This window comes from Rousettus aegyptiacus, unplaced genomic scaffold (genome assembly GCF_014176215.1).
Source record: "Rousettus aegyptiacus isolate mRouAeg1 unplaced genomic scaffold, mRouAeg1.p scaffold_m13_p_7, whole genome shotgun sequence".
In the NCBI taxonomy this organism is placed as follows: Eukaryota; Metazoa; Chordata; class Mammalia; order Chiroptera; family Pteropodidae; genus Rousettus; species Rousettus aegyptiacus.
Genome location: NW_023416310.1, coordinates 34,007,723 through 34,020,509, shown reverse-complemented (window position 1 = coordinate 34,020,509; position 12,787 = coordinate 34,007,723). Strand labels below are relative to the sequence as shown.

At 39.0% G+C, this 12,787-nt stretch overlaps 1 protein-coding gene across 6 annotated transcripts in view; it reads right to left on the bottom strand.

The window, feature by feature from the left end:
* EML6 (EMAP like 6) overlaps positions 1 to 3,304 on the bottom strand; it is a 220,539-nt gene extending 217,235 nt beyond the window's left edge. For 4 of the 6 annotated variants that reach the window (XM_016130157.2, XM_036225002.1, XM_016130160.2 and 1 more), the window contains exon 1: positions 2,916 to 3,304. In XM_016130157.2, coding sequence (XP_015985643.2) covers positions 2,916 to 3,112 — 197 coding nt within the window. In that variant the 5' untranslated portion in view covers positions 3,113 to 3,304. The remainder of the gene's footprint in view (positions 1 to 2,915) is intronic. The other 2 variants (XM_016130156.2, XM_016130158.2) reach the window with 2 other exon arrangements.
* Positions 3,305 to 12,787: the final 9,483 nt, after the last annotated feature.

The following is a 12,787-nucleotide window of genomic DNA, read 5'->3' as shown; positions in this document are numbered from 1 at the left end:
CCAATAAACCACATTATGCTTTACATACCAACATTTTTTTTTAAAATCTGACTTAAACACATAGTCTGTCAAATCAGGAAGACACATATGCTGAGCTCTAATGAGCTCTGCCAAATCCTACACTTTATTAAGGTTCATCCTGATCTCAGAGACCACATGGCTTTAAAAAATGGAGTGTGGCGTCATATTTGTTGGGCTGCTTTCTAGTTAATATTCTAGGGAAAGTAGCCCAATGAATAAAGCAGTAGGAAATGTATATATCATGAATATATTTTTCAAACTAATACAAAAGCTAACTGGGCAATTACTTACATTACCTCATTTGATGAAATCAAGAGTTAAAAATTTTAATGCTCATGTAATGATTCCCAAAAACCAAAACATTTTTGCACTAAAACCTTAGCTATAGTGCTTCCCTTTTAATGACAAACTTTAATATTTTAAGTGGAAAATCAAAAATTGTATTCTTTTCACTTTATGAATTTTGAGTCATTTCTGGGATACATAGTGAAAAGAATACAATTTTTCTATTCATATACATAGTTAATACATAAATATTCCCAACATCTTACAATATTAATTTCAAACATCTAATATGTTTCTGGGAGTAAAATTATGAAAGAAACGGCACTTAAGAGTCCTGCATACTAAAAATAAAAACAAATATGGTTGGTGCACTGCCTTCACCAGAAAAAAATATTTACAAAATAAGACAAAGCAAAATAACAGCATAAACATTCTAATTTTACAGCTCTTAATTACGTAACAACCTGTGGTTTGTGTTTTTTAATCTGTAGGACTTACTTTTATCCCTATATGCAAAGACTTACATGGATATTAAAGAACTCTACTCACCTATACATTCATACTCAGGCCAAACCAAATATGGAAAATTTAGCAATAAAGTCCTTCTCTGAAGGCAGACTTACTACTATGTCACTATTCAATATAAATATAACAACCTAAAGAAATAGACCAGGAGTTAAATTGTCTTTTTTCTTCTCATCAGGGAATATCCCAGCAAACCCAGTTATACAAATAACTTCATTCACCTTTTCTTCAAACCTTAATGTTTCTTTAAGCCAGATATCATCACATCCCCACTAGTCCAGCTGCCAGTCATGACAGCAGTTTACTGCAACTCCACCCTCTTCCCACCTGCAGTTTCAATAGTGCATTTAATTTTTCTTCCTATTAGAGAAAAAATTAAGATTAGGAGTTCAAGTCCTCAAAGTAGGTAAGTCAACTGTCACATGAATATTCTTTAACCCCAGAGAATTTTCTGCTTAATTGCCACTCTCTCTCTTCCCCCAAAGGACATCTTATTTTGATGGTGTAATGGAAAGCACTGCATTAAGAGCAAAAATATAACAGGTTTAAATTTTTAAACATCTAACCTTTTCACGAGTCACTGTTAATCATTGGCACCTGTGACTTTAATAATCAGCTTGGCAATTAGAGAAGCAAATTTCCAGGACAGAACTAGATAAAGATGCCCCAATCACAGCCATTGCAATATCAGGGAGAGAAGAAGAGAACTATTTTGTTATATATGACATGAAGAAAGTTTTATGTCAGTTCCACCAAATCTTGAGAACGGTAAAGCTCCCAGTACTTAAAATCTTCATCTAAAAGTCAAGATTTTCAAAAACTACATCTCACTGTATCTTCAAATATTGTTTTTACTAAATTTTTCAACTTTATGTCTGGCGGGGGTAAGGCTCCAGAGTAAGCATAATACTTGAACGAGTGGGAAGGAATAGTGTTTTAAATAATTCTCCCCAGGGAGAAATTAAAACCATTAACATTGCACCGCTTAACCATTTATTTCATTATGAAAGGCAAACTTAGAGTGTAAGTGGCAATATTCTCAAAACGTGATGGAAGTTGTTCTATATCAGTGAGCACACAGGCTTGGAACACACAAATATGGACTCTGTCAATTGTAGTCCATCCTCAGCAAATTATTTTCCCTGTGGGCTGAGACTCCCATATTATGGAAATCCTCCTTAGCTGCAGAAGGCTCACAGGGATTCTCTGTGAAGAGCATCTGGACCACACCTTGTTTGGTCGCACAAGGAGCTGACAAGAGCTGGAGGAAAATGCATCTGGTCCAAAGGTGAGAGGATAGGGTCAAGAATCAAAATATGCCCCTCTAAGTTTAATAGCGGGGACTCCTCAAACAGCTATTCATCCAATCATGTTCTAATCAGTCCCAGTCATCCACTACCAGATGTTGGTTATTCTGTGGCCTGGCTGGTAGGATATTGTGGTCCAACAGCTGCCGGCCTTTTATAACCTCTGTGTGATGTTGTGGAAGCATCCATTTAGTGTATAAATAAGCTCTTTGTCATTAAAATACTGCTAAGTGAAATATTAGAGAACAAACTCCCCACCCACTGCAGAAGAAATTTCCTGGTTTTAAAGCATCTAGGATGAAGATTCCAAATTACCTGTAGCAACATTTTCTTTTCGATTTTTTAACCTCTTGCTTGTTGAAGAACCTACTGAGAAGCCTCCCAAAGATAGTACCCACAGTTGAGGTTATTGGTCTTACATTTACCTAGTTAGGGAAGGAAGGAGAATTGTTTGATAGCTACCCAGGATCCTTCCACTTGTAGCAGGAATGAACACCAAAAAAACATCAGGACAGTCAACTCCTTAGAGATTCAAAAGCCTTACAGAGGAATACAGAGAAAAGACATCTCTCCCTCCCCACCTGCACCCCCAACCCTGTTTCTGCCCTAGCTTTAGAATCAGCAGCCCTTCTGTAATTCCATGCGGTTCCAGAGAGAATCCTTTTTTCCACGGAGCTCCGGGATCTGACCCCGGGAAAGCCCGGTTGGTCATCCTTCTTCCCATCCTTCCAACCTCGACACTCAACCCCTCCCAACCGTCCCAGGCCACCTCCTTACCTGATAATGTCGTCGTTGTGTCCCAAGAAGAATTTTTGGCTGTGTTCGCGGGTGTTGTAAACCACCCCGACACCAGCAACAAAGTAGACCACCTCCTTGCCGGCCGTGTAGTACAGGTTGTTGCGGCACTGGTGACCCCGGTACCCGTACACCCACTCCAGCCGGAGCTGGCAGCTGGGAGCTGTCCGATCCGCCATGATAAGCCGACCCCACTCGCCCCCACCCGGCGCGGGTCCGCTGCCCCTCCGCTCCGGCTCTGTCCTCGCTAAGTCTCGGGCTGTGGAGGACCTGCAAGGGCTCAGCGTGCAGCACCGGGCGCTGAATTCCGCGGCGACGCACAGACACAGCCCAGGGCGCCGGCCGCCACCATCATCCGCCGCCGCCGCAGCCGGAGACGAGCCGTCGGTACGCGGCCGCCAGACCCCGCCGGGCGCCCGGGCTCCCTCTCCCGGGGCAAGGCGTCTTCGGGGGCGCCCGCACCCGCACCCGCGCCCGCGCGCGCACGCCTTACTGCACCTGCGGGCTTCAGCCTCTGGGAGAGGTCCTGGAGGGGGTCGCCCCGCCTTTTAAATCAGGGATCTGCATATCCAAACACTGATTCCCCAGTTCGCTCAGTGAAGTTTGCAGTGCGCAGGGGCTTCGCAGCAGGCAGCGGGATTTATTCTGTGGCAGCTTTGATTTGACAGGGATCACGGCTAAGCTTTGCTATCACCATCCTTGGATCCGAAACTGATAGTCTATATCCGGGATGCGAGAGTGAGAAAGAAACAAACAGAGTTTTTGCATAAGTCATCCAGTCTAAGAAAATGATCCCTAAACTAAACCAAGTTTTTTTTTCTTTTTTTTTTCTTTTGTCAACTACTCCCCCTTTCTCCCTCCAGATACATCTTCTTAATATGAAATATGCCCTAAATGCTGCTGGCTGGTGGTTGCTGATATGATTTGAAAGAACATTTACTGTTTCCTCATTAAGCCAGCGTGAATATGAATGGTCATTTTGCAGATGATCCAATTAGTTGTCGTGTATGTCTTTAAAATTCATATCCTCCGTGAATCCTCTCTTGGCTAAGGAAACCATAAAGAACTTAACAGTTCTCACTATTCCCCAACTCCAATTTCAAGCTTCATAAAAGGATTTTCTGAATTAGAGGAAACGAAACACTACCAGTGCAGTTGGAAGAAAGAAAGTGTTACCTACAGATGTTCTTGGTCAAGACGAAATTAAATAATTAACAAGTGGCAAAAACCGTGTACCGCTCCCCAAGAAGGTCTGTACTAGCTACAGTGTCCTGCCTCTAACCCGGTGTGCGGAGGGAACACCCAAGAAATCACTCGGGACCATGAGACTCCCTCCCCCCAACACACACACACACACACACACACACACACACACACACACACACACACATCGCGGGCATTGGCCACTGCGGGTCCGAACGACGCCGACCCACAGGGGCACCTAGGTCAGCACGCACTGCCACCCTGGTGATGTCCTGGACACCCCATCCAGCCTCGCCCGTGGAGCATCCCCGCTCTCGCCGCCTCTAACCTCTGCTCAGAGCCGGCGCAGCCAGCACATCTCGGATCCCTCGCCAGCGAGCGAAATCCTCTGCCTGCCCTCCCCTTCCCACCTCCCGCCTCCCGCACCCGAGGATGGGCTTCGTCACTGGGGCGCGCGGAGACAGGTTCTTCCTCCAGCCGGGGCTCAGGGGGCGGGGCCACAGAGCAGCTTTCTGCAACCGCAGCCGCGGGTTACTAGGCAAGATCATGGCACTAAGAAACAGCGACGCCCCTGGGCTCTGGGGCAGCACCCTCCTCCCCAGCCAGGTTGCCCCTTTCCCCCGATGCATTCTGGGAAGTGTAGTCCTCAATGCCAGCTCAAATGGGGAGCACGCAGAACCAGGCCACAAGTCCCAGGATTCCACGCGCCCTGAGCGGGCTGTGGAGAGGCAGTTATCAGTGTCTGCGGTGCCTGCACTGCACCCACTAAGCAGAGGAGGGCGCACCCAGGTCGACCTCTTGCCAGCAACCTTCGTTCCCTAGTGACAGAAGTGGCCCACTGGCCGCGTGTGTGTCTGTAGAGAAGAGCAATGGAGTTGGAATAGAGACAATCGCTATAGCCCACGTCAAGAATTTCTTCTGCACCAATCCCACCAGATTACTGTAGCTGATTCAAGCCCAAATGTGTTGCCTACTTCAGTTTTTCTTTTTATTCAGATGAGTTTTAATCTGTTCAAGTGCAGTCTGCCAAATTTAAGAAGAATACTGGGGGATGTGGTCTTACTTTGCCCCATTTAAGAACAAGTGCCTTCCCATACGCCACATCCTAGGTTAGAGGACTTGAGTATTCAAGGATAAATAGACTTTGGAAATGAGAAGGTGTTCAAGCCATGAACAACTAACTCTGGCCCTCGGACGCAGAAGCTGGTGGCATTTCTCCTACTCTAAGTGAACTGTGAATTTCACTGTATTCCGAAGTAGGCTATTTTCAAATTATGATCCCATCTAACCTGTGTGAAAAGGTTTCAAAATCCCAGTGATGAAAAGACTGCAAAAAGGATGATAGAAGGGACATTCAAAGCATGTCCTTTCTTTTTCCATTTCTTTTCCCTTTCCTTTCCTTTCTCTCAGTGTAATCGCTTACTCAGTTCTTTAACTACCTCAAGGTTAAGTACAGCCTTCTGAATGGTAGGAAAGCCTCAGGAAGAAGTGTCAGAATATGGATGAGCAGTTGCTGCCAGCAGGATTGAAGAGGATGTGAATTGGACTCATCGTTCTTTTTAAAGAAACAAGGATCTACAAATAGCGAGGTGCTAGCCAATAAGGGCACTACCAAAAATAAAAAACAAACAAACAAAAAAACATGACCTGAAAAAGATTTGAGACATAAGCAAAAATATAGATGACCAATTATACTGTGCCATAATACTGTGCCAATGAGTTATATAGAGACGATAAATTCTATAAAGCAATTCAGCAGTGAAGAGCTTTTCAAGCTATATATATGTAGTAAATCAGGAAAGGCTTTATGGAGGAAGTAGGAAATATAGAAAGAATTGAGATAAGTAAAAATCAATTGAAAGAGCGTTCTACATAAACCTATGGAATAAAAGAGTAGATACGGGAAAACAGATTTAGCGACACTGAATATAACTGGTGCAAGAGAGATCATGTAAAATGAGAAGGGGACATAGGCCTGAAAGGTTAGACTGTGGATGGAAATGAACCCAGAGTTTTGTACTATATTTTTAAAACAATAGCCATTTAATTGTGTGTGTTTTTTTGTTTTGTTTTGTTTTTTTAAGAAATAATAAAAATAGTAATAGTCAAAGCATGAGGTGTTAGAAGCTTGCGGTAGTGCTTGAGGTACTACGTTAGAGGTAGTGGCAATAGTCCAGAAAGAAAGGGACATCTTCCTGAGAAAATGCAAAAGCATGTTGAAAGGAGTCTCCTAAACAAATACAAAATAATGTAACATGACATGTTCCTTTCCTCAGTTATCTTTAATATAACGAATGACCACCATATTACACCAGACTATACTTTAAATGAATTGGAAGAATAAGCTCTGGGTGTGCCATTTATCATGTTACCTCTGCCAAATCACTAAATCTTCTGATCTCTAGTCTACTCACTTAATAAAGTATAATAATCCTTACCAGGATAGTTGTGAGAATGAAACAAAATGATATACATGTGCGAAGAGTTAGTTTGTAAGTATTACATAAATGTTAATTCTTACCAAATGACAAATGACTATAGACTCCAATAAGCTGTTTAAAAAAGGTAGAAATTTCTTTCTTACAAATCTGGAGGTATAGCAACTTAATAAAATTGTCAGATACCCCAAATCCTCCTATCTTAATGTTTTATTATTATTATTATTATTATTATTATTATTATTATTATATTCAGCACAGATATTTCACTTCATGGTTTAAGATGATAGATCAAACTTCAGCATTTACATTTGCACTTCAGCTAACAGGAAGGAAAATAGAAAATGTGCATATCCCCTCCCTGTAAGGATATTTTCTGCAAGTTTCAAAAAATACTTATGCTTACATCCTATTGGTCAGAACTTAGAGTGCATCTAGCTGCAAGAGAGGCTAGGATTTTGCATTATATTCTTAAGGGCTGTTGGTACATTTAAAATCAGAAATATTTTACTAAGAAAGAAAGGGAAAAGTAATGTTGGTGTTCCCAAGAATGCTCTGCTAACCACCCTCATGAGTCCTTTTTGAAAAATTACCCGACAAAGACATTCAGCCATCCAAGAAATGAACAAAAGAATTCAGAAATGGAGAAGTTATGGTAAAGATGAGATTGAGTATTGAATCAGGTTCCTAGGAATTTTTCTCTCCACCCACTCTTCAGTTTTATTTTTTTTTCTTTTTTTGTTAATGAAAGTCAAATTTTTAAAAATCTGGTATAATATGATCTCATTCTCATGAAATTATTTCTATCCATTCAACTATCTGTCCATGAATCTAACCATATCTGCATAGAGATATTATAATATAGATCACTCAAACCTAATCTGGTTACTTCTGGAGCAATGAAATTTAGAACAATTTGTTGCTATCTTATTTGTATCTTTTTGATGGTTCGAAAATGTTTGAAATGGGCATTTTATTAAAATAATAAGTTATTGCTCTTAAAAATATCTATTGATGATGAATTGCATTTTTATTGAAATTTTTTTTGGTGTCATTAGGACATACCCTATGGTTGATCCATCCACATCCTGTTAACTGTCAAGATCAAGAGCCTGTTAGACCATTGAACAGAGTTAGGCATGCCAGTGTAACTGTTTGATCATGATTTTCTTTATAAATCTAACTAGCTTATTTAAAGCTAGATATTGTAGCCTTGCCCTAATTAGCATTACACATTTGATACCATTTAACAACTAAAAATTGACAATGATATTTCACCAGCTAGCAACTAACGGGTTTAGAGTCCGCATTTTTAACCAAGTAAAAGACTTACAAATAGTAAATGAAAAAATGCTCAACATTATTAGCCACTATGAAAATGCAAATCAAAACCACAATGAGATATCACTTCACATCCAATGGAATGGCTATAATCAAAAAGGCATTAGAGAGAATATGGTGAAATTGGAACCCTAATACATTGCTGGTGAGAATGAAAAATGCAGCTGCTTTGGAAAACAATCTGACAGTTCCCTTAAAAGTTGAATTTAGAGTCACCATGTGACCCAGCAATTCCACTTTTGGATATATACCCAAGAAAAATAACATACATTCACACAAAAACATGTACATAAATGTCCACTGCATTACTCATAATAACCAAAATGTAAAAATAGTCCAAATGTCCATAAATTGATGAATAAATATGTATATACATATAATGGAATATTATTCCTCAATGAAAGGAAACGAAGTACTGATACAAGCTACAATATAGAACCTTGAAATTATTATTCTAGATAAAAGAAGCCCGTCACAAAAGACCACATATTATATGATTCCATTTCCAGATAGAATGTTCAGAAGAGGCAAATCTATATAGTCAGGAAGTAAACTAGTGATTTTCGAGAGTTGAGAATAGGTAGGTGGGGGAAATATGAGTTGATACAAGACTTTTTGGGGAGTGTAATAAACATGTTCTAAAACTAGATTGTGATTATGGTTGCACAACTCTGATAATACTAAAAACCATTGAATTGTATGCTTTAAAGTGAGTGAATTTATAGTATGTAAACTATATCTCAATAAAACTATTTTTAAAAAGTATGACTCAGTTTACTTAGCTGTTGCAAGTTGATTTCTTATGTACTAATCATCTTTATTTGATTCCTTACATGCTAGTCATTTTTAGAGCAGAAATTATTTCTTATTCATAGAGGAAAAGATTGATTTTTAAATTGAAGTTTGTAGTTTTAATCTATCATCCAGAAGTCATCCTAAGTTTAATGCTTTATAGACATATTAAATGTTTTGAGTAAACTGTATCAGTCACATTAGAAGATATAAAGTGCTGGTGAGCAAAAGGAAATGGGCAATTACCAGTCATTTGTGCAGAAAAGAAATATTAAAGTTTTTTTCTCCATTTCTTTTCAAACCTTTTTAACAAAGGCTAAAGAGGCGCTAAGAGAAGATCAAATCGATGAAAATGTTCCATGATTTTTTATTAAAGATAGAGTTCCTCTATATTTTCTATTCAATAAAGATAACATAAAAGAACCAGGTCAGATAAGTAAGGACCCATTCTAAAAAAGCATTCCTAGGTACCCAGAGAGCTATGACACTGTGTAAAGTCTAGTTTACTTGAAGACCAACTTGCAATGTGCAGATATCTACAACTACAGCATTTTATGATATTTCTTAATCCACACATTAGCTCTGATAATAATTCTTTTTTTCTCTTCCTTGTAATAATTCTGTCATAGTACTTCTTTGTAATAAAAACCCTTTTAAAACTCTTGAATGAGGTCTCTCTCTAATCTCAAAGAGAGAATATGAAAAACTAGTCATATAGCTTATAACATATGCTACACTTTTGGTATATTTTAAATGTTTTAGGTTGATTATAACAGGGATAACATCTAGTTCTTAGATCTAGATCACCAAAATCTAACATCATTACATATTCTTTCTAAATGGACCCTATAAGCAAATTAATGTGCCTTCTTTAAAATTTTTGTAGTGTTTCCTAGTAAGAGCAATGAGATATTCCTATAGAAGATGTTAGTGTTTCAAAACTTTAAAAATATATGACAATCTCACTGGTAGATAGGTTCCTATAATAATAATAACTTAATAATTATTATTACTAATTATCACTATTATTAGTTTTGTGTTCCTTCAGGGATACTTTCTAGCACATTGTTCAAGTTTAAAAAATTGTAACTATCTCCACCTAAGAATCACAGGATTTAGAGCTGGAAAGCACCTTAATTTTACCATTAAAGGAGGCTCAGGTGATGACCAAGTATTAATCCTGAGTGCAGGATTAATGAATGATGCTGCACAAAAAGTATCATGGAATGATTTGATTGGGGAAATCCTTTCCATTCAAAACAGAAGGTTCTAGAGCCAGACTGTCCAAATTGTAATCCTACTCTGCCACTTAGTAGTGTTTTGGCCGTGGGCAGGTTACCTAATCTAAGCCTGAGTGTCCTTATCTGTCAAATGATACCTATCTTGTAGCACTGTTGTAAGGACTAAATGAGTTAAATACATATAAATCAACCCAAGGCCCCATATGGACTTTCCTTTTTCTTATAGAGCAAAGATTTTGCAGGGTCAAGGAGACATGCCTACCTAGAACCCAACTCCCCATCCCCATTTTTAAGCCATACTGTAGGTATCTGAAACCCTGGAATGACCTACACAAATGGCTTTGAGCCTATTTACAGGGCTATCCTCTGGACTGCTTTGCTGGAGTGTACTTAGTTCAGAGGACGACCTGAAGGAACAGCTATAAGTGGAGAGGGAAGACATGTACTTGGAGCTTGGATATGTGGGCTGAGTGCCCACGAACTTGTGTGCAAGGCCCCTCATGATGTGGAAAGAGTATGGGGCGGAACGAGAAGGGAAGCAGAATGGAGGCAGGGGAGCTGTTTCTTCTCACACTGTGACATTCTGGCATGGAACTCAAGGGAGTCTAAGAATTTTACATTTGTATCTGTCCTTCCAGGTTTTTATGAAAGGTACATTTGACAAAGAAAGAGAAAAGAACATTTTTAAATAGATAGCTTCCTCACTATCTAACTTTTAAGTATGTAGACACATGGAATGGCCTCCTTTAGCATTCTTGCCCTGTCCCCTTCAGTGTGAGCAGGGAGGCCTGGTGTCTTTCACATAGTAATCATTCAATATATTTTAATTATTACTATTGTGATTATTACTTTAAGAAAGGGACCCTTCTCATAAAAGTTTGCAAAATAAAATCTTACCTTTCCCCCACTGACCAGAGAGAACACAACCTGCCAAGAAAACACTCAGGTTAGAGATTTCTAAAAGCCCAAGTAGAGAGGCCAAACCACTTTTGAGGTTAGTGAGTACAACAGGGAGGTAAGCAAAGCCCTCTGCAAAGATCAGCTGACAGAGTTTCCATGCTAAACATGAACTCAGCATCAGCATTTGTAAATGTGAATAAGAATGCTCCAGGAAAGTCTCTTTAACAAAGAAGCCACACTCCCAGCACGGAGTTGCTGGGAGTAGGAGCCCTTAGGATGAAAAGGTGACCAGCAGCTAAGGGAGAAGAGGAAGCCAGACCCGAGGAGACCAGAGCATGGATTATTATCTCAGCCTTGGGCCTAGGTTTTAGCATCACATCCTCCTGGGGGCCAGCTGGAAATGGAGAGCAGAACCCCACTGCCATCTTTTGCATTGATTACACCAGAAAATATGGGTCTGGACATTCTGAACAGATAACTTTTTTTTTGTTTTATAAAGTCCAGAATTTTAAAACCTTCTCTGAAGAAGAAAGAATTTGACTCATTCCTTACACTTGACACCTGGATACATTTCAAATGGGTCAGAAATATAAATGTAAAAATACCCATCGAGTACTAAAAGAAAACATGAGTTAATTCACCTACAACCTGGAAAAACATGTATAACTATGATGCAAAAACCAAAATATATGCAAAAATTGATACATTCAATTACAAAAAAAAGTTTACAAATCTTTTGCAAGGCAGAGAATGTCATAAGAAAGTGAAAAGAAAAATGATTAACTGGAAAAAATACTTGCAATCAATACTACAAGGGATAAATATCTCTAATATATAGCTTTTTTAAATAAAAATAAGACCACTAACTCTATGGAAAAACATGAATAGGAAGTTCACATACAAAGAAATAAAATTGGCCCTTAATCATATGAAAAGAAAATGCTGAAATAAGAGAAATACAAATTAAAACTACACTGATTTTAAAACGTGGATAATCAACTGCATGTTCCAAAGAACACACCTTAAGACAAAAAGAATAAAATGAATATGTTGCTGGGACCCACAAATACCTAACCTTCGCAATTAGTGAGGTTTTTGATTTCACTGAAGAAAGGTGAATGATCAGAATAGGGGAGGACAGAATTATTGATCCAGAGGCACAAGGAAAGAAAACAAGACCTGTGTTATAGCCTTAGCTAACCATTCTCTGCAAGGTTGTGAACAAGGCACTCCATCTTTACAGCTCTTGGTTTACTCAACTGTAAAGAAAGGGATTAGACCAAAATATCTGTAGGATCTCTTCCACCTCAGAAATGTTATGGTTAATTAATAACATTAATTTGTTATTGGCCATATGTATTTCAGGGAAGTATTACAACTCAACCACACATCTCACAGCAATCTTACTTGAAAGAGTGGTAAAAACAGGAAGACTCAGTGCTACTCACTGACAATCTAGGGCTCTTTAAAAAGAATGAATGAAACTTGTGAATATACTTAAAACAATGTTGTCCATTATATCTCAGTAAAACGGGAGGAAACTTAAAATGATGGAATTGTATAACTTTTTTTTTTTAGATTTTGACATTTTAATTCTTTTTTGAACATAAGTCACTTTTTGCCAGCTAGAAAACAGCATCAAACTAAGGCAGTTGTGTCCCCTAAGTATCCAGGCCAAATCTTGGGATCTTCAGCAGAACGGCATAATACAATGTGCTAACAACAGGGTCATAAATTCTAAATAAAAACCACATATCTACATTTTTCCTTAGGAAACAGCCAAAGGTCCTGTCCTTAAAGGCATGCTATATATACAGAACATCTTGACCTAAATTATATCCTGGCCAACCTATCAGTGAACCAGAGCAGAGGTGGCCAAGAATTGGTGAACAGAGAAAGTGTTTACATTTTGAAAACTTGCTCTGAGGTTTAAAAACTT